Source organism: Tinamus guttatus, unplaced genomic scaffold, assembly GCF_059628265.1.
Source record: "Tinamus guttatus ecotype Peru unplaced genomic scaffold, ASM5962826v1 Tinamus_guttatus_pri_ptg000144l, whole genome shotgun sequence".
NCBI lineage: Eukaryota > Metazoa > Chordata > Aves > Tinamiformes > Tinamidae > Tinamus > Tinamus guttatus.
The window spans coordinates 858,218-881,672 of record NW_028288678.1 but is presented as its reverse complement, the minus strand read 5'-3'; the positions used below and the strand labels follow the sequence as shown (position 1 = coordinate 881,672).

At 35.5% G+C, this 23,455-nt stretch overlaps 1 protein-coding gene across 3 annotated transcripts in view; it reads right to left on the bottom strand.

Moving 5' to 3' along the window:
• The window catches only part of CADM2 (cell adhesion molecule 2), a 599,764-nt gene that overhangs the window by 26,008 nt on the left and 550,301 nt on the right, over positions 1-23,455 (bottom strand). For 2 of the 3 annotated variants that reach the window (XM_088522065.1, XM_088522063.1), the window contains one exon: positions 20,645-20,764. The exons of the other annotated variant lie outside the window; for it this stretch is intronic. In XM_088522065.1, the coding sequence (XP_088378191.1) occupies positions 20,645-20,764 (120 nt within the window). The remainder of the gene's footprint in view (positions 1-20,644; positions 20,765-23,455) is intronic. 3 annotated transcript variants of the gene reach the window in all.

Here is a 23,455-nt window from a genome sequence, read left to right as displayed (position 1 = left end):
CTGCCTGAAGCAAGCCAGAGAGTGAGCTGAAAGAGAAGTTTAACATCTCAACTGCCAGCAAAAGTGTGTCCTGAGACAGTAACCCCAGTTCAACTGGCTGAATATACATATGGGGACAGAGTTTTCTCTGCATTATCTGGTGGAGTAAAGTGCTATTATGTTTGCTGTATATTCCATAACACACACAAAGCTTCTTATCTTAGCTATTATGCTGGTCATAGCATTGTACTAAGTTAGGATTTTTTTTTCCTTTGACAAAGAAGATATAGCTAGTACATTTTTAATGGGCCAGTGATCAGATTGATACTGCTTACTGCTTCCTTCACCCATCCGTCCACAACTCCCCTCAACGTAGCCAACCCTGAATATTTCCCCACCTATTCAACTATTCAAGTGTAAACACATTAAAATAACCTTTTAAAACATTACAAAGTCTTTAAATATCCTTTATAGCTCTACTAGTTTACAGACAGACAGACTCCAGCTGAAACTCTAACAGCTTTTTTTTTTTACGACCATAAGATAGCAGTAGTTTTAGTTTAGAGATCTAATTAAGTGATGTACAAAAGTCACATATACATTTCAATATTTCACTCATGGAGTTACTACACTCACAAGGCTCATGCACTGTAAACTAGCGTTATTCCCTACCCTTCAATAATGTGTAGAAGCAAGAACCCTTCTTGGAGCATGTTAAAAAAAAACGATTACTCTGACAAAACTGTCTATGCAGATCTTTAAGTTTCACCTGCTGGTATTCCCCTAGCAGTTTCCACTGATTCTTCACTCACTCATGAGCAGGTGAGCATTGTCAAAGTAGAATAAAATCCAGCTGCTTACTAACTTTCAGGGCTATGAGCCACTGTTTCTCATTCATAACTGCACAGGAATTAACCGTTCTCTCCTGACTATGTACCTGAGGGAGCAGAGCACCCTGACCAGGGTATGCACCTTTTTAGCAGCTAAAGCCTCCTGCCCAGCATTTCAATATAAGCTGAAATGGAAAATGGCACGATAATAATTGGGAAGGACTGCAGCAGCTTCCTGGCTGCTCTACAGCACGGGGAGAGCCTGCAGCCTAGAGAGGAATGTGCCTCTGCTCTCCATGAAGCACTCCAGACTGCAGATTGAGCTCGGTGCACCTCTCCAGGGCTCAGTTTTCAGAGGCAATAGGCTATTAAGACTCTGTGGATGCACTTCAAGGATGAGCAGCACCACCTTTGCCATATGACTTCTGCAACTTCCAGTGGGCAGCAGCTGTGTGTAATACACTACTTTTGTTACAAGGTCTTCCTAGGAGTGCTCCTGAATGTGAAATCAACCTGTGTTTTTTTGAGTGTCACCAGAGTTAGCAAAAAAGTTGCTAACTACATACCTCTGTTCCCCCAAAGGAGGAGTCTCCCCATCATTACTCTTTTTTTTTTTTTTTAACCTTCTATTTAAGATCCTTATTCTTCTGGCTAAATTTTTGGATTTTATAGCTTTTGAATATAGAAATGTGAAGATTTTTGGTTGGGGAGGTAGGAATAAGGATGCATGTATAAATGACTCACAATGTACTTCATCCCTCCTATAAGTCTGATGCCGTTTGTCATGTACTGATATTGTGAACCCTTCTATACACTTTCTGTACTTCACTCCTACCATTGTTATAATACATGGTCTTTAGGTCTCTTTTAGAGTTTGCTTAATTGCAGCACAATCACTGCTATTACAGTCTTGAGCCACCCACAGCATGCCCCTTTTCCCACAGATCCTATTTGAGAAATTCCATGTTTGAGTAGTATGCTTGACAATTAGCTCAACAGCTATTTTGCCACTGAGTTCATATGGTAGCTGGTAGGGAGAAGTATTATTTTTCCTTTATAGCAGTAAGAGTCAAATTTAATGAGCATTCTGTGTGTTACAATATCTTTTTTCTGACCAAATTAAATTGCATTCTAGGATGAATAATGTCTTTTTCATCTGTAATTTGTATATGCATTGTCAGGAAGAAAGAAAACTTTTTTTTATGATTTTATAATTTCATTGAAACTGTGGGAGTTGGCAGTAAAGAGTGAGTTGAAGTTTGTAGTGCATTTTGTTAAGATGTTTTACATCAATATTATTTGCAGCAATAATTAGGGAATTAAGCTACACTCTTAAGCGTCTCTGTCTCTTTCATGCTTATTAGAGTTTTATTTGGCTTACTTTCAAATAAACCTTTCAATTTAGGGGAAAAGGCAGGCAAAATGTGTAACAGAAAAAAAAAAAAAAGAAAGAAAAAGAAAACACCAGAAAGTACACTTTATTCAAAGCTGTCCTTCAGTAAAAGTACTAAGTACTGCACTGTTATATGACTACACGCATAATAAGTTGTCCATTTACTGTTATGCTTTCAGGACTGAATCCTAATTAAAATAGACTATGACTTTAAAAAAATCATTTTCAGTGACAGAGTCTTCTGATTTTCACAAAACTTCAGATTCAATTCAATCCTCTTTGCTAAATTACAAACATGTAGATAAATGTAAAAATGCTAAAATAATCTTTTAAAACATTACAAACTTTTAAAATGTCCTTTATAGCTCTACTAGTTTACAGCCAGACAGACTCCAGCTGAAACTCCAACAGTTTTTGTTTTTTTTTAAACCATAGACAGCAAAAGTTTTAGTTTAGAGATCTAAATAAGTGATGTGCAAAACTTTTACACTTTACACTTTTACACTTTACACATACACTTTTTTGCAGGTATAGCAAGACCCACAGGAGGCAAGCACACCAAAATGCTTACAGTTTGCAAGAAGACGTTCCTCCAGAAGCCTTTGTTTCTCATGGTTACACTCTATTTTGCCAAGTATTATAGTGACTTTCTTCTAAAACTATCACAAATCAGTGAAAAATTTCTGAGTGGACAATTTATGAGAAGAGAGATACATAGTCATCTTGAAATTTTTAGTATTTTAATCTGAGATTGTCAAGATAATATATTCCAATTTTCTCCATGTTGCAACAACACAAGTTTAAGGCTAGTTTAAGGCTAGTTTAAGACATAGTCTTAAGCAACTAACCTCATGGTTATAAAGACAGTTGATCTAAAATATGTATTTAAAACAGTCAGCACTATGGTACAAGATCAATACAAGATCAATTTTTATTCTTTTACAGTCATGATCAATATGATGTTTGTAATATTCCTTGTGTGCAAAAAATCCTGGAACATAGTAATAGTTGTATTGGATCTAAACACAACACCATCTATCACCACAATGACCTTTCTATCCAAATGAAAAACAATACAAGAAGCTCCCCATTTTTCCCCACCCATCTTCTGACTCTGTCATTAGAAACTTCTGCACTGATGACTGCATTCACATTGTTCACTTTTTTCATACTTTCTAATTTATGAACTGCTCTTTCCCTTTCTAGCTATCTCTTTTCTATCTGAGGAGCTCTAGTCTATTTAACCTCTTGTATTTTGGTTATAAAATGATTGGAATGGAAATGGTTGTAAAACTATTTTTAAATATCATTCATTCTTCTCACAATCTCTGTGTCACTTCTATCATATCTTTCTGATGGTGAACATCAAGAACTTTATGCAGTAGTTAAGATGCTGAGGTGCAGTATTAACAACATATGGTTGAACAACATATGGTGCAGTATTTAAGGTGCACCATAGATTTACGCAATGGCAAGATGATGTTTCCTCTTCAGAAATGTTTTCAAAAATCTAGCTGTAATGACTCCAAGATCTCCTCTTATACAGTATTGGGAAGAAATTTAGATCTCACATTCACTGTACAGGTTTGCACAGTTGCGCTGCTTTTCTACAACATTCATCACTTATTGATGAATCTGCCATTAGATAACTTTAGACACTGTGTGCTATGATGCTTCTCCAAATTTTCAGTTAGTCAAATGTCATATACCCATAGCCTTTCTGCTTGGTGGCCTCTCCCTGCATGGTCCAATCTAACTTTCTACCTCCTCTCTGTTCATGAAAGTCCTCCTTTCTCCTTCTAGTAAAGTGGAAGGGCACAGCAGGGTCAAATGGCTGTGTCAATGACACAGTAGGACCTCATATGAATCTCTTTTTTTTCTAGCATTGAAATAATTAGTACCATCAAGTAACAAATGAAAGACCTTTGTAGTTCATAATCATGAAATTTCTCAAGGCATTTTGCAAGGAGCTTATAAAAAATGCACTGAGTGCAATGGCAGTCAGGATTATCCCCTTAGTTTGTAAAGGGAAAAGATGTATAATCCCTGGTAGAGCTCTATAAATAAACAATCTTTCATTCAAAAGGATGAAACCGTCAGTTTCTAAATGTGACTTCGAAGGCTACGTGAATTGCCAGGTAATATTTCTAGTAGATGCTCTCACTACACAGGAGACTGGGGGAAGTGGGAATAGGACTATTAAGCATATGAGTATATGTTTTAAGTTTACTTCACTTTAAATTCCTGGCATAAAAACAAAGTTACCCAACAGCTTTCTAGTACCAGCAATAATCTAGTATTAGCTATTGTGATAGTGTGGATGTTCATAGACATATATACTGGAAACAAATAAAAATGTGAAGCCCCCTTAATTTTACCTTTCAAGTAGAGTTTGAGAACATTTCACACATAAGCTCAATCCTATCTTAAAATTCACATTTTATCAAAATTGTAAAATGTTATATAAAATTAGTAATTGCAGAAATTAAATGCTTGGTAAATGCAATGCCAATTCTTTAACGATACCATGAGAAATTTTCTATCTATAGTAACACAACCATAACAAGTCAAGAACAAAAATTCTGGTCTTTTTGTCTTTTTTAAATATGTCTCAGTATGTAGACAGAAAGCAAAAACAAAGCCAAACAAAAACAAAAACAACAAAGTGAATAGAATACTTGGGCGTTATTACATTGCCCTGTTACACAACATTTCAAATCAATTTTCTTAAATGAAACCTAGAGAATGGGGCTTAGCCCTAAAGATAAATATGATCGTGAGCTGCTGAAGACTTACATATATATTTAATTTAACAGACACAGATGTAGTTTCACGAATTTCCATGGGATTACTCATAATACACAAATTCTGCATGTAAGCCTTTGCAGGATCAGGATGATATCTAAAACCTGATTAATGACATTTGCCCAGAAGACAAGAAATCACAGATCACAGGAACATATCCATCCAAGTGTCAATGCTAATGACAAACCACGTGATGATGTAGTCGCAGACTAAGTCACTTAGCATGAAACTCCAATGAACGATTAATGGCATGCAAGATTAATGAAAAAATTCTTAAGATTTCAGTTTCCTCACAAGTACAATTACAGGCCTGAAATAAAGATACATCTATAAATCTTACACTGAATAACAGCCTGCTACTTTTGCAGAGCCCATTCTTTCTATTGCTTTTTACCCTACTATGTATGTAAGTAATGCTTCCAATGCAGCACAGCTCTACTGCTGATACATCATTTTGGTTTTGATTGCTGAAAGAATAGCTGTGGAATACAGTCAGAATTAGTCCACTTTCTTGAAATTGTCTGTGACTATTCTATACTATATGGCAATTATTGACACAATCTGAAAAAAAAAAAAAAGCTTCTTCAGTGCTATCACTTTTTATTTATGCATTTCTGTATTTTATACATAGTTTTATACCCATTCACAGATAAATGCACATATTTCAGTAAGATATGGAGATATAGACAATGCTGCTATCTGGAGACACAGACTAACTGCTATCTTTGCATTGTCTATATCTCCATATCTTACTGAAGTATTAGAAGCTAGAGCTCTGGCCTTGAAATACTAGATGTTGATTAACAGAATCATTTTATGGTCAATAACGTAAAAATAAAATAATAAAGAAAATATAAATATAAATATAAATATAAATATAAATATAAATATAAATATAAATATAAATATATTTTTTCTGACAAAAGGCACTCATTTTCATGATAATCTTCTCTGAAGAAAACCAGCAGATTTGTCAGATTCACTAACCACAGAAGTCATCCACAGTTATTTTTGATGAAGATCTGAATTTAGAAGTTAGCATTGGGCTCACCTTCAGAAAAAATAAAGGTGACTTTTTGAACTCTCAGAACTGACCAACATTAACCCTGAGAACATTTGACTGTCATTTTAATTTTGCCCCTCTCTAGAAGAGATTTTCATTTAGCCTACTGTTAATATAGCAATATGACTACGATAATTGCTCTTATTCAACATTAGTCTTTTGAACACAGTATAAATAAGCACATTGCAAGCCTTGCACAGAGAATGCACCACTTGTGAAAATAGTAAAATAAAATGCAGTTAAAGTATTTTTCTTGGATATATTAGATAGCTATATATTTAAAGAATGCAATAACAGATGAGGAAATCTACAATTATAACTGTTTTATATGGGGATGGGGTGGGGGGTGCTCTGCTGTTACATTATTTCAAGACTTAAGTTGTTGGAGTATAACTGATTTGAGAGGAAAGATTATCTATATTTTTATGTGTGCTGTCACAATGTAAAATGGAGTCACAATGTCACGCTTTGATCTTTTCAGGAATCCATCTCAACTGCACGTCTGTGAGCACTAGTCCAATATTAGGCATTTAAACATTAAATATCTCCTGTGGCCAGAATGATATAAATCTTAAGGATGAGTTAAAGCCAATTCTAAGACTTTGAACAGAAAGGGCAAGTTCGATATAGCCATATCTGAAGTATTTCCCCAAGTTTATTATTTCCTTTCTAAAATCCAGTGATCTGTGATGAAAGTGTATAAATAAAATGTGTTTTACAGAAATATAAGAAGGAGATGTACAACTGTAAATGTAAACTTTAAACTTGGAGAAGCTATTGTACACAAAAGATTTGCACAGGTATGAGGCCACTCATCTCTCCGCAGTTCTCCAGCTATGCTTCTCCTATTGCCTTCCTCAACTATCTGTTTGGTCAAAGATAGACCTGCTCAATTTTAGACACATAAGCATAATTTATATATTTATAAACTCTTAGTTCACTGTTGAAATTTGTGAAAGCAGTAAGAATTGGCAGCACCATTCTGTAGACTTCAAGTTAAATAGTTTAAGATACCTACAGTCCTACAAAACCCTGAGGACCAAGCTAATGAAGGCTTTATTTTGCATAAAACCGTGTGTTTAAAGCACACGCTAATTGTTGAGTATATATCTCATTTTGTTTTGCCATGCATCTGCCACAAATTCAAAATCTTATTCCCATCAAAATAACTTATACTCTAGGATTTTGAAAGTAGTTTCAGACAGACTAGAAACTGGGGTGCAAAAATAAATAGGGTTAGTAGATCACAGAGTAAGCCAACTCAGAGAGATTCCCAACAGAACAAAAAAAAAATCCTAAAAGTCCTTAAGCAGTATTAACAGCTATAGTTTTAGGATCTGCTTGTAGTGATTTGTCTTCAAAACAGACAGCTTAACAGCTTGTGACTCCTTTTTTTTTAGAAAATCTACAAAATAGAAGTCTTTTTGACTGAGCTGTGTGTTGTCTTTGTTATAAAGTTTATTTATTCTGTTAATATGCACAAATGCTGGGCATTGTCTGTAGGAACAGACAGAAAAAGTTGCCTGCCCTTGAACTTTCAAGATGTTCTTTATTTGTTCATGAAACTGGAAATTACACCAACAGCAAGATGTTTCACACTGCATACAACCAATCTATTTTATTACAGTGCTGAAGGCAACCGTACACTACTATGAATTTCTTTTGCACATGAGTTATTTGGTTGAGAACAACTTAGAATTATGTAAAAATCCTACAGTTCACCCATTTTTCATAATAAATATGCAGAAGTACATTCTGCAATGAAAATCCAAATGAAAATCTCTAAGTGCCATAGTAGATTCATCAAACCCAGCCATATAAATGATTTGGTAAGAGTAGTGGACACTACTCAAGTATGCCAGGAAATAGAAAATATCTGTATTTCAGTCTCACAAAAAAAACCCAAACAACAACAACAACAACAAAAAAGTAGTAAACTTCCCTACAGTCATGCAACAATATGGGGACTTACAATAACAAACAAAAGAAGTCCCATAGGGACTCCAAGTCTGTGAAGCTTCTCACTAATTATTTGGCACGGGGTCATGTAGTAGAGAGCAAATCTAACTCCAATAAAATACTCATTCTTTCCTAGCACTACTAGCTTCTGAAATACTGGAAACAGACAGTTCAGAGATGAGCTAAAAGGATAGGGAATTAATCAGCCTTTAGAAGCTTAAATAACCAAGGGTTGTTATTGTTTTGTGAAATATGTAGCTGATCCTCCCACGTTATGCATATATGACTACATAAGACCATGTCATGCATATATGGCCACATATAACAGCACCCAAGCACTCACACTAACCAAGTTGCACTGTCGTGGATATACAAGGTCAGGCCTGATGGCAGTAACTGAACCAAAGAATGTAAAAGTGTGCCCAAGAAGGCAATTCAGCTCAGGAACAGGGAATTCCAGCAGTAGCAATGGTATTTGCATCATTTATATTTAAACCTAAGCATTAAAAATATTCCTCTAGGTCTGTATTGAAAAAAATAAACAGTAGGAAGGCTTTGCATTTTAACTTTCTCTGATGCCACTTTCTGTGAGGAATTAATACAGTCCTAAAAGCCGGCTTCTGCCCAGTATGGACATACTGGACATGGCCTAAGATCAATGGTAAAGAAATCTGGGACATTTTGAATACATTAAAATGAAAGTTGTCTCCTCTCTAAAGGATATTGAATACAGTTCATGACCTGATGTATATACTGTGGAGAATTGTTAGCCACAACAAAAGAAGTACATAAGATAAATAGAATGGTTTCTTTAAATTGTTGGTTTGGGGGATTTGTCACTTTGGGCTTTCTTTTCAACCCCATCCCTACCTTCCTCACTCTCTATAACATATTCTTATAGAGATTTATATTCTGGCCTTTGTTGCCCAGGATCCTTGTCTCTTACCCTTTATGCTGGAAAATAAAATTGTATATTAACGTAAATTGCCGCTCTTGATTTTTTTTTTTTTTTCCGCCTTGACTGATGGTTTTCTATTACAGGCTTTCAAGAATTCAGGCTGGAAAGAAACTCAAGCATCTTGATTGAAAAGATTTGATTCATTCTTTCTGAATTCATGCTATCTAAATCACAGCAGGATGACTTGTAATCAAAGTTTTTCAAAAAGAACATAAATTTGGGGAAAAGGAAAAGGCCATTCAGCCCAATGCAAGTCATCTTGGTTAACACAGTTCTTCCAGAATAGTATCTCACTTCTTCTTTAATGACCCCAGTGCCTTCAATTCCAAACTTGGCTCAGTAGGCTATTGAGAAATTGTATTTCTCTTTGAGTGAAAAGTACTTCCTTGTGTTGGTTCTGAATTTCATTTTTTTCAGACACTTCCATTTGTGCTTTCCTGTTCAGTCTTTTATACCCCACCAAACAGTGAGTCAAGTGTTATTGAATAAGGTTTGCCACCCTGTATTTCTCAAAGTAGATGAGTTTGTAATTCTTTCTCATTTTTTTATAATGAAAGAAAGGAACTAGGTTATGATTAGGTAGAGTCATTTACAGTATTGTACACTTCAAACCAGATTTCTCTTTTGCTTCTTTCCTCCAATACGTGTTTTAAGCTATACTAACTAATCCTTTTAAACACCCAGATTCATTTCTCTCTTCCTCTTTTTTTTTTTTTTTCACTTTAACCTTGTTGACTTTGCTGTTCTGTGCCCAATGTGACACACACTGCAGCAAAATATCACCCTTTAAAGATTTTTGGTTAAGTGTCTTACAGTAATAAAACCATAGCAATATTTTCCTTGTATTTCCAATACCTCTCTTAGTTGTAACAAGGAAATACATTTTAGTGTTACTGTCAGAGGCACAGTACAAATGAAAGACATGTACCAGTTGTCCAACACTGTTGAAGGAGGTCTTGTGTGTTCAGTGTTCTCACATGGTGTGGTAGGACACCCAACACACATTCGCTCTACAATACATTTTCGCCATACCGCTTCATGAACATGTAATTTGTCATCGAAGCTCACTCCAATAAAGCACAGCAACCTCCTTGCAGGGCTCCCAGATGGGGCTTACAGGAGACCCTGTCCAGCTCCCCTGGGATTGCTCCTGCCCATTAAGATGGAGCCACCCTGAACTTGTTCAGATACAAGCCAGTCTCACCAGCTCCCATGGGACAGACTTTTCTCCACAGTGCAGTTTCCGAAGACAGCACAGACACAGGCACCCAAAATAGCTAATGCTGCAAGGTAAAGGGGTGATTAGACATTTAATTTTGATGCTCTGAGAAATGCTAAAATAACATCGAGAGTTCCCTCTTTTTTAATTCACTATGATCACAATCCTCCCGTTGTTCAGTTTTTATACTTGGAGTAAAGCAAATTGTAATCTGTACAGAAATGTATTTGGTGATGGTTTAAAAATCCGGTAAAACATCAAATGCATTATGGATCCATAAAACTTTTTTAGATTCAAAATTACAAAGGCATATAATCTGACATAATTTTATAAGCAAAAATTAGTAGGCCAGATTAAATTACCTCCAAATTTGCAGATTTTGTTCTACTTTATTCTTCTGGTTATAATCCTCTGTAGCTTAAAGTTTCACCAAGGTCATTTTTCACCCAAAGAGCTTAATATAATTAGTATCAATTCCATATATTGTGATGCTCACACTGTAAGTTATTAACTGTGTTTCAAGCAAAGTGTCAGAGAAAGCAAGGGCAGACAGAGTAATCCTCTCAGCTTCAAAGCCACAGCTGATGACTTTAGTTCACTGGATAGTGAGGAAGACGTGCATTTTTTATTAAAGGTGTTACTAATAAATTTCAAACTATAAGCATTTTTCTCTCCATTTCATTCCTTTTCTCATTTTTACATTGTGCATGACATTGCCATAGCTACTTTGTTATCATTGCCTAACTGTAATGACACTTAATTTTATACTTTTGCTTTTATTAGTGAAGCAGTGTTTCAGTTTCATGAGAGCACACAACATACTAAAATATGACCTAAACAGTAGCTTTACTACAAATATCATAGTTTTTGCTGGTATTATCTTTAAACACCACAAATCTCTCTCCAAAAGGAAAAAAAAAAAAGCCAGCCTTATACTTTGGTACAAATTAAATACACTAACACTCTACAGAAAGTCTTTGCCTAATCTTTCTCCCTGGTGAGAGAAAGATACTATACTTTCCTCAAAATTCAGCACTAAAGATGTGCTAGGCAATGCACATACCTTTAAAACAAAGCTAATAAAATGTAAGTCTCAATAACCTCTTAACAACCATGGAATCAGTTCTGCCACTGATTATGGAGGGGTCTTCTTTACTTATGGAGGGGTCTTCTTTACAATGAATCTTTACCTTTGAGAAGAGATAATATATGAAATGAGAACCTTTAACAAAAGAACCAATCAGAGAAATTTAATTGAGAAGCAAGATTTCAATTTGTAACAATGAAGATAGATAACCCTTATGGAGAAACACCAGTGGAAAGAATGGATTCTCTATCTCTATAAGTCCTCAAATTAAGACTAGATATGTTCTGCTGAATGTTCTTTAAAAAAATAGAAGTGTCTCCTCATTAAACATCTATATAAGTGAAGTCAATATAAGAATTGAGATGAACAGATCAAGCACTTCCCTCCGAACAGCACATTAAACTCACTGAAAATTAATGAACTTGCTTATTTATGTAGACCATTATTACATACAAGAAAGGGTATTATAGTCTGTTCTCCTATAGAAGAAATTCTTCACAAGTCTGCAGGTGTATCTCAACTTCAGGATGCAAAAAGTCCCTGCAGACAAAATTGACAATCCACAAAATTTACTCTGCCTTTCTTTGGACTGGAAAATCTGAATTCATACAAAACTCAAAACTACCCGTCAGCTATACAGGTTAAACTCATCTACCCATTTTGCAAGCCAAACTGCTTGCAGAGCTGCAAATTCTTGATCCCCCAAGTCTCTTAAAATCAGCAGAATTCTGACTTTTAAAGTGGCATTAATGAGGGAGAAACATGTAAACATTTTCTTTGGTTGTTGTTGTTATGTTTGAATGTTCCAAGAATATAAAGCATTACTGGAGTACGAACTGAATATGAATAAAGTAAGTTTCTTATCCCACTCATGTTTTACTACTGAAGATGACTGCATGTTAATAAAATGGAAGAAACATTATGACACTGGTCAACAGACAATTACAGACTAGACAAATATAGGCAGCCCTTTGGCAATTCTTGGCAGACATGTGCTTTGCTGTTATGATTTATGCAGAGGTTTGACACTGATGGTTTTAGCTCTCTTCATATACATTTTTGAAAGGCTTGTGTATCCCAGTTTTCTTTACTGTTAACAAGGAAAGTAGGCAGAAAGAAGATAATATTCTGCCATCTGTGGCACAGAGGGTAGATTCTCAGGCAGAATTCTGAGTGAAGGATATTCAGAAAACACTTTTTCTTTGCAGAAAGTGAGTGTATTATTTCACATGGAAGGGATTCTTAATTTGGAAAGTCTCTGGTATGGTTTGTTAGATTACAATGGGGAATGTTAGACTGCATAATTCATATGCAGTGGAAAAATTGCGTGATCAGTGCTCAGGTTAGGAACGTTTGAATTCCTGATACAGTGCTGGTGCCTCTTAGGAGCTGAGCTATATAATGGAATCTTTATCAGACCATCAAACAATTGTGATACTTATCTATACACTGCTGCATTTTGGGTTAAGTAATGATCCATCAAGGTTGGAAATCACTGCATACTTTTTAAGTTGCATACTTCATTACTGCAGGCAAACTAGATGGATTAGTTAGTAGTAGAAATATTTGTTCCAGATACAAAGAGACAGTTCCTAATATATAACATTATCATATTTCTTTTCCTTCATGTCTTCAATCTGCCTGTGTTGTAATCTACCTCTCATGCTCATCATGTTCATTTACATGGTAACCCCCTTGGAGTGTGGAATTTATCTTCATTTGTGCTCAAATGCAACATGTTTATTCCACAAATAATACAACCAAGTATAACAACTACAATCTCTATTTTGTATCATGAAAACTGTTAAGCAGAGGTACCTACAATATTGTAAATTGCAGATTGCTTTGCTTTAGCTTGTGTAAGTCAAAAATGGAAACATCCAGGTATATTTCATGGTTTGTTTCCCAGAATTTTCATCTGTGCCTGGATTACTTTGATGCTGTGCATGCTCCTGAAGATTTACTCATTGACTGATATTAGAACTACAATGGTACTTTCAACATTATTTGAGAACTGGGAATTTTACACAGAAACATTTGGTTTTGCTTTTAGTTTGCTCACAACATAAACATAAGGATATTTGGACTTTGTAGGATGTAGTGATAATGGAATTCCCATTTAGTTTCACAATGCATGAAAAAGTATTTCCTTTTGCAAGTGCAATCTGATGATACTTACTGCTCTGTTGTCCTAATTCATGTATGATTTCAGAAAATAGTTTGTGGCTGAAGCCATACTCAAAAGTACTAGCCTTAATTCCAAAAAATTACATCACTTTTGCGCAGTCTCTTGACAGAAGCTGAGACTTTCTTGGTTTAATATTACCAAGCAAATGAGCGTTTACTTTTTGCCACGATTCTGCTGGTCAATGGACTTACAGAAGTTAACCTCTTTAGAAATCTGTAGGACTCTATCTACCAGAGTAGGAAACTTTGCATTTTTTTTATTTGCTTGCTATGGGGAGCTCTCATGAATATCATGAGACTGGAACATGACAGGAACACCTGAGGACTCCTCATTTTACTTTTATTATATCTATTAAATCTGTGTGCATTATCCATTGAACTAACATTTGCAAAAGACATTTTCCATTATAAGAATGCTTTTTTTCTATGTATCTATCAGACCTTAAAAACAAAAAGCTCTTTGCACTAGAACAGATGCTCCAATTTCCTTTGTTGAACTTAATTTTGTGAGCTTTGAGAATTCATAGCATTAAGTGAATGTCAGCACAGCATTACCACTTAATGGCTAGTGGGATGAAATCCCAATTATTATTGCTTAGGCAAAGGAACAAATAGTTTATGTCCCCTAAAATTGGCATTGCGGACTACCAGCCTCTTGAAAAGGTGCTACGTGCACTCAAGAAACTACAGGCACTTAAGAAATCTTGCAGCACCTAAGGAGCCACACAAAGCACAAACACATGAGGACTACACGGGTACACATTAGAAGAATATTTTTTTGAGAAGAAAGCCAGCAGAAGAGATTTAAAAGTAAACATAATAGAGCCTTTTTTGTTTGTTTGTTTGTATTTTAGTCCTATTTTTTTCCCCAAAACTCTAGAAATTAGTAAGAGTCATTCAGCTTCAACAGCAAGTGAAACCAAATGAGCTGTAATATATTGAAGGAGTCAGAAAAAAATATTCATAGATCTGAAAACAAACAGGCAGAACTAACAACAATTCATTTTCTTTGCTCATACTGGACAAACGTATCCTGCCTACCCCAGTACATGGTACATGTCTGGTGCTTCCTGCAAGTGCCACAGAAGAGGAGCTCAAGAGTGCCTGTTTTATTTCTTTCCTTTTAACTCTTGGTTCTGATTTGCTCATATTCTTACAAACTTTAGGTTTAAACCTCACCACAGCAGGTATGTTTTAATACATTAAGTTCAACTTAAAGTTGAACTTTCAAATTTGGTAATCTTGTCTTCTGCTCTCCAAATATAATGTGGTCTCTGCTTGGGGGTTCTACTGACTTTGCCTGTGCTGTTACCCAGGAGCCTAGGTTTGGGCAACGAGCTGATGAGTTGAGACCACAGAAAAACACAGCTGTGGAGTGTCCTTCCATTACTGGAGCCCAAGTTGGCAGGGAGCACAAGTAAAAGGGGGCAGATAGCATTACACTTTTGTATCATCCCTGTGAACCTTGATTAGCTGCTGAAGGATCTGGAGTGCAGGCAGAGGCAGTAGCAACTCCTCCTGCAGACCCAGTCACCTCTGTTTAGCCTATACAAGTGCCAAGGTGTGAAAGGGCACTTGCTCTCTGTTCCTGGCATCTGCACCACTTGGTTGGCATGTTGGGTAGGGAAAGCTTCCTGGCTAGTATTCAGCTGCAGCTTAGTGATTTTTTATCAGAGTAGCAGATTTATCTCTGACCAGAGACATGCCTGTGGTTTCATGATGCAGATAAATAGGCTTGTAAAACAGGTTTGGACTTAAATAATGGTCTAACTTAGATTCACTATGCTTTATTAGCAGTTGGCCATCAAACAGCATGAAAAATAAAGGTAATGAAAGAAGTAATTCTAAGATCTAGAGACATCAGTTCTTGCAGGATGAGTGCTGAAGTCTTCCTTGAGTATCTTTTGGGAAAAAAAATAGCCTGAAGGACTGTCTAGATTCTCCTTTTGAAGCTCCAATTGCTTGGTTTACTGGGAAATCAAGCGGTCGGTAAACCAGGAGCAGATTATTACAAGTGACGGAAGATAAGGAAGAAATAAAACTGGAAAGTTGCAATTTCCTTATCTGGTTTGAGTTAAAACAGACACAAATTAGTTTTCATGTTACTGCTACAGCTATAAAGTAATACATAAAAAAAATAGTTGTTTAGCAAGCTGTCATACAAAACTGCTTTTAACAATAGACAACAGTAATTTTATTTATTATCACAGGTGGATGTAAGTAAGCATACAAAGTTATACTTAAGATATAAGTCTATCCTTATCTCCCTTGTCCCTCATACATTCTCTACCTACTTTGTTGTTTACTTCTCTGTCGATATCTCAAAGTACCAAACTACGTTAATCAGGTTATATGAAAGAATGATTAATATTCTTTTGATAAGAACAGAAGTACTGCACAAGTAATTCTTACAGCTTAACTGACTATAAAGAAAGAAAGGTATTCCAGTCTCTCTTTTTTTTTTTTTTTTTTTCCCTCAAATAGACTCCAGGATAAAAAGGGTGAAAATAAGAAAGCAATGTGATTTTATAGCTAAGATAGTTGAAATTCATTATATTAAATAGAAACATTCAATTGAATTTAAATGAAATGTATAATAGTTATCAAAATGATCATAGCCTCAGACCCTTCCTTAATCCCCTGTAAACTGTTCTTCTGAATTTACTTTCCTGGATCTCATTTAAGAAATCTTTCTTTTACACGAGAACCAAAAAAACAATAAAAGCATAGTGCAATAAAGTATTTTTTATTTATATAGATGTGTATATTCATTGACTTTTTGGATATTCTGACTATTAAATAAACTCTTGAACCTCATAGTGCAGCTGCCTGGGAGCAACCTTATACCTCTGTTATATGCAATGACTTTTGGAGATGTTTTTAGGCATTGCTATATAAAGCTTCGAACATTCTGGCACAGCCATTATACGAGTGAGTCAGCTAGGACTGAGTCAGGCAGATACGTGCAACAGAACTGAAACCCAATAAATAATGGATTCCTATCTTTTGAATTTAGGAAGTTCTTGCTCTAGCAATGTTACTTTTGCACCTATTTTTGCTTTTGTTTGTGCGACTTCAATCTTCAATAATAAATCAATGTTACGAAGCTTTAAAATCTCTTGGACTTCTCTTTTTCTTGCCAGGAAAGGGATTCAATTTTTTAAAATTGCAGGGGAAAAAAAAAAAAAAAGAAAAAAGGAAAAAGAAAAAAAGGATTGAAGGATTGATATAAACCCAGCCTGTGGGCAGGTTCTATGCGCATCTGTGTGTTTAAAAATAGAGAGCATGAAGTTTTCCCCTTTGTGAGTCCAAAAACATGAAGAGTTGTTCTTACTTGAGGTGGTACTTACTAAACTGCTAATCACCCTCCCTCTTTGCCTACAGGACTAAGAAAGACTGACACAGAATAAGCTAAGTTAGCTTTTTTGCTAACAAAGGATTTCCCCAAGGGAGGAATCCTTCACTTTACTGCTGGGGGCAAATTCACTTTCCTCTTGTGCCTCTTCCTAGTCACAAAAGGGAACATCAGTATGAAGAAGGGTACAGCTTTCACAAATAACATAAAATAAATCTGCTAGAAAGGAAACTATTCATACAGTGTATAATTACTCTTTCCTTAGACCTCCAGAATTGTTTCTTCTCATGCATTTTAGTCTCATTTTGTTGTACATTCCTCAACATGGTTATTAGGCTTTAAGACACCCTTGACAAATACATAAAGGACTCCACTCTTCTCTGACATCAAATTGTGCTTAGGTTTTTTTGAGTTGGCAGGTAATGTACCAGCAAAAGAATCATTAATTCCTGCAGGATGAGCACAAAAGCAAGCATACGCTTGTCTGAGAACACGAAAAGTTTGACTAAGGAGGATGTTTGTGAAATATAATGCTATCCTCCAAATGGATCTGTAGTTTTCTTCATACTGTTTATTAAACTCCAGGCAAAAGAAGGCAGACCTGGGTCTCAGACCCAGAATTAACTGATGAGGTTCAGACTTTTTTTTCCATTTTCCATTTTAGTAATGATGAAGTACAATCATTGTAATGTAAAATGTCTTAAATTTGTAGACTCTCTGAGCTCTTTATAATCTGTATTATATTCCTTTAAAGGCAATTCCTGTGACTGGGTGTAGGGTAAAACATCTTCAAGGTGGACCGTGAAAAAATTTCCTAGAGTAAAAGAATGTAGAAGTAATTTAGCTGAACACAAACTGGTGGTTCAGAAATATCAAATCATAATTTTAGAACAAAATTAAAGAAATCTATCCATCAAGAATATTATGTTAGTTATTGGAAATCCAGTCCAAAGATATCACAGTTGTTAGAAATGCAGTTAAAAGCCACTAATTTCTACTACTCTGTGATGTAGGATGAACTTCTCTTTCTTTAAAGGATCTAATCTATCTAACAAGTTCAGATAACATAAGATAAAGAGAAATGCTGCTTCCAGTCTAGGTGGAAGTGCAATACCGCACTCCCCCTATCTTTGAATACTGAAAAAAATTAATAACCTGCACAAAAGCAAGCATACGCTTGTCTGAGAACACGAAAAGTTGGACTAAGGAGGATGCTTGTGAAATATAATGCTATCCTCCAAATGGATCTGTAGTTTTCTTCATACTGTTTATTAAACTCCAGGCAAAAGAAGGCAGACCTGGGTCTCAGACCCAGAATTAACTGATGAGGTTCAGTACTATGTGTGCAGGTACCTCTTCCTCACCAAAATACTTGCTTGAATAATAAGTAGAAGTGCCGAAGGATACTATGCATGTTATTATTATTAGATTTTCCTTGATTGGAAAGAGATTTTACTGAAAATCCGATCCTGTCTAAAATGTTTCCTACATACTTTCTGCACAAGGTGCCCTCAGCTTCCTCATAGATTATGTTTTTAAACTTCATGCAGTTGTTGTTCCTTGGCCTCTCAGGATTTGTGGACATCTTTCAGCATGATACCAACAGCAGAAACAGCACTTCAAGTACGGCATCCGTTGCTGCCTAAAATACCAGCCACCCTACCCTTATGATTCATATATAGGAATATCACATTGCTCTGTTTTCATCTTTCATCTAAAGAATTGATATACCCTTTCGTTGTCACATTCCTATGCTTCTTTAGTTGTAATTAATCATGCATTTTAACATTTCTGATCTATATTTGGCCTCCTATGGTATTTTTTTTCACACTGATATTCACTATGGTTTGTGCTTATCTGTTCTTGTGATTTTTTGTTTGTTTGTTTTTTGGGGTCTTTTCTAGATTGTAAGGTAGACAAGCTCATTAGTCTATTCCATACTTCCTATTTCTCCTCTGCTTTAGGATACACTGTCATTTTATTTTGTTTTCCACACAGTCTTTTCAAGAGAGAGCTTTCCTATTTTACCCCTTAGATTGCCTGCCCAAGAGACCCTATCTACCAGTTCCTTTAGTCTGAAGTAGTCTCATCTTCTCATTCACTTTCTTGGAAAGGTGAGTACTTTAGCGATTGATCATTACATGGATTACCCTTTTTTTTTTTTTTAATTTTCTCTAAAACAATATCTCCTTGTTATTGTAGTAGCAAACTGAATACATTCTAACGGGCTAATGGGTATTAGAGATGAAGGTTATAAGAGAGCCTTCTTCTTCAGACTTTTTCCCTTAATGATGGGCATATAAATGATGAGAATAAACACACTTCAGAGTAATATAAAATGATGCCCTACATTACATTTAGAGGTAACTGGATGCCTTAATACCATTTGTGCACTGCATAACCACAACAGGGACATTGTATTTCATTACAATGTAATCATAAGAAGAAAACAATTAATTCAGGACAGAAGATGCCAAAACAGAAAAGTCTTCACATTTCACCTTTCATGTAACCAAGCCTTCAGGAAGCTTCTGCTGCTTGTCTCAAAACACTCTTTTTAAAGGCATTATCATTTTTGTCATTCGGTTTCACTTGCTTCTAGTCAGCCCTTTGAGCACTGGGCTGTTTTCTATGTCCTCTCCTTTCTTTTTTTTCTTTTCTGTAGGGCAAAGATCTTACAACATATTTTTCCTTTTCACCTAAGCCAACATTTTTCACACACTATGTAATATTAAGGCTTAAAAAAATTATGTTCAGGTTTCATATCAGTTCATCATTACACAGACGCCACCAATACCGATGAAGGAAGAAGCTCAGTGTTAAGTTACCATCACAATCTTCATACAATGGAGTTGTTTTTTGCTCAGGAAAATCTTTCTAATTCTTGGAAATTAGTCAGGCCACTACAATTGACTCATAACAATGCTTCCAGAGAGAAAGGGTGTCTTAACTCAGTCTTAACTTTCCTGGGATCATTATATCGCATCACGTGAATACTGCACTGTAATAACTCAATACTACCTCTGCTCTTCTTATGACATTTATGCCTCCAACAGACTTCACTATGGAATCATCTCCCATTTCACTCATTGTGGAGATTATTATCTACTCCTTAACCAGAGGACAATCTGTCAAAACTGGCACACATCTTTATCACTGAACAATTTCTGATCAATCACTGAATACTACAGTAAAATTAAGCTCTATATTTTGCTCATAATAAAACAAAGCATAACTATAAATATCAAAAACAACAAGAAAAAAAATGATGGGGAAGGAGATACTTTGGCTCACATACTGTAGTTCTAACACAATGAAGATACCCTAAGTTAGGAATAACTTAAATTTTAACAGACTAACAGGGTGATAGATCATGATTCCTCTTTATTATCAAGCGGGATGACATCCAGAGTAATTTCACATCCAAGACACTTATCTTGCTTTAAACATTAGTACCAAAATAACCAATCTTAAAAGGTCACGTTTATTTAAAAATAGCTTGCTTGCACTTTGCATTAAAGTTAATTTACTAACTTTAAAAAAATTAAATGCAAATGTATACAAATAATTTAAGCATCCTGTCAAAGTTCACATGCACATCACTAGAGCAATAAAAACGTTCAAGGTCATACAGAATGTTTCTTAACTGCAATAAATGCCAAGACGTGGATTATTCTATTAAATTTACAGGTTGAACTAAAATGTGTGACCTCTCTCTCCAGCAAATTCTATCCTTTTTAAAAAAATAAACCCTATAATTTCCTATTTATAATGTGTTTTTCAGGCCATAACAAAGAAGCATACTGTACCTCTGGTGCTGATGGCTGTTGCCGATGTGGTTTTGCTGGCTGTTAAGGCTACAGTGGTTGTGACTGTTGCAGTGGTAAGGGAGGGGATGACAGTAGTGGGAAGCAAAGTGTTGAAAACATCTGGTGAGTGGAAAAAAAATATAAAATAAAATCATATCATGCAAACAAAGGAAAACCATAATAGTGGTTTAATTTGTAAATACAAGAATGTTGAAAATGATTAAATTAAAACATGACTAACATAAATTACTACAGGTACAATAGTGTACCTTTAAATTCTTGACATTATATCACTCTCATTTTTTATAGTCAATCTTCTAGCATTCAGAATTTAAAACACTGTTAAAATGACCAAGTTTCCGCAGAGTTGGAGAGTGAATGTTTAAGTGACAAGAATCCATTTCTTCACTGAGCCATTTTAAATGTCTCATATGCTAGAAACCATATACAGATGAAACATGCTGTGTCAGGGTGGAGGATGAAAAAAAAAATACCATCATGCTAAAATAAACACACATATGTTAACGAAAAATGGCTGTATGTTAAAAACACCCACTTTCAGACAGACTCAATGGAAGGAAAAAGGGGGAAAATTGCTACTAACTATAAGAGCTGCTTTTTCCGGGTTGCTTTTCTTCTTCCCACACATTTGTTTAAGATACAGCTGTCTGCTAAGATCCAGAGCACAATATATTTCAACATTTTTACCCTAATTAGCAGGAAAAGTCATCTTTCAATCATCCTTAATACTCAATGTCTACTGTTAATACACACAACAGTATTTCAGTCACCTCCAAAACAATTTGGAGCTCCAAATTCAGAAAGGCTATTTACATTAATATTACAAAATCTGAGTACCCAAGTCAGAAAAGATGCACGGTTGCTTATAGCATTCTGCAAATGCCTTCAAACCCTGCTCAAGTAAGCACAGGCATGCCAAGCTTAGGTAGCTGCAGCTTCGTTGTACACAAACCAACACTCTCTGTTGTAAAATGTCCCTGTACAGAGCAGAACATAAGCAGATATGCGGACAGAAAATTCTCTGATTGCCCTGTCAGAAGCAATAAAGAGCAGTAACACTTTGCTTACAAGGTGATTGTGGGTTTTAAAGAACAAACACACAAACAAACAAAAAAACCCAGAGAACTGGAGAAAAGCATTTTGGTGAGGAAATGAAAAGAATCTGACATTTTTCAGATCATTTATATGGCATGTTTAAAAGGAAAGAACTAGTTTTTGATGCGCTGATTGCAAGTAAATCATTCCACACTGACTTCAGTGAAAATACTTCTGAAGGGTGCTATTCAATGCAATAAAAGAATAAAAATCTGACCCGTGATCTACCTTCCCTTACTGTAGAAAGAAATGCAATTGGTCTCTGAGTATCATCAGTTTTGACTAAAATCAATGGAAACAAAAGCCGCGCTTTACAGTGCCAGGCCCAATACAAGACATACAGGGTCCATCAGTTCAGCATCGCATAATTACTCTCTTAAGACTTCAACTAAACATGCTTGCCTTATTTTCATGCTGGATGACAGATTATTTTGCCTTTTAAAAACTCTCCTTGTCATTTCCTCAGTTAACATCTGTGAATCACATACAATTTTCTGTATTCTTCTGCTTTTGATAACCGCCACCATTACTCTCTAGAATCTGTACTTATGGGATTTTCCACTTCGGAAGCCATCACAAAACGGCATGAGATCCCTCTTTCATCTGCTGTACAATGGTATTTTACATCTGTTCCGCAGTACTATATATTCCCAAGGCAACTAAAGTAAAACAGACTTTTGAAAAAAAAAAAAAAAAATGTAGCCACGTTAATCATGGGGAAAAAGCTGGCATAACCTGGAGTGTGTTCCTGACTGTAACTGGCATGATAATTAAGCACAACCAAGTTTAACAAACATTAGAAATAAATGTACACATTTAAAAGATACATCATATGTACTGTTCTATACAATTAGTTCTCATAAAGGGAAACTCCTTCTTACGTAAGTATCTGGTGAAAACAAAATAAAATGGAGTAAAATGCCTATTTGGTAGGGACAGCAAACCCGTGTTTATTAGAAAAGTTGTAAAAATTGGTCTTGTACATAAAAACTAATTAATGTGACTTACGGTCCCCTTAATTATCTATCCTAAATATGTCATTTACTTAAGATAATGCAATGGCAAGTTAACTGTAACTGACAAACACAGCCATGGTTTTATGACAGTGCTTTTTCATTCTATGAACATACTGTCTACCCAGTTTGCCACATACTAACTTAAATGAGTCAGTGGTGAATTTAAGAGTTCACTGCTTTTTGGTTTCTCTTCTGACTGAAATATTTCCATTAAAGTTTCTCATTTGAAGTGAAACCTACTTAGGAAACTGAGAAAAGTTAACAAGAACTAGGAGATATCAGTTTTTCAGTTCAGATGGGATAGATTCATCTTTTCTGATCGTATCAAGAAAAATGAAAATCTTTGCAGAACTTGGTGTCCTGATCAAAGTTGCAAAGTCTGATGCCATACATCAAAAAGCAGCTTGCCAGAATGCTCAAAGTAAAACATGTTCACAAAAGAAACCTAAATACAAGCAGTAGTCTTGTTTTCTTTAACGGAGTATGGTGAGATTCATGATGCAAATGACTGCCATTGGTCTGCTTTCCTGGCAGCATCGTAATTACTTGCTCTCAATACCTGAAGGACACATTAGCAATCAGCAATCAAACTGAAGACAATTTTATTGCCCAAGCTATGAAATACCCATGTAGGTTCTAGGCTTTGCACAGCAGAATCTGTTCTTTAACAATGAGTGCA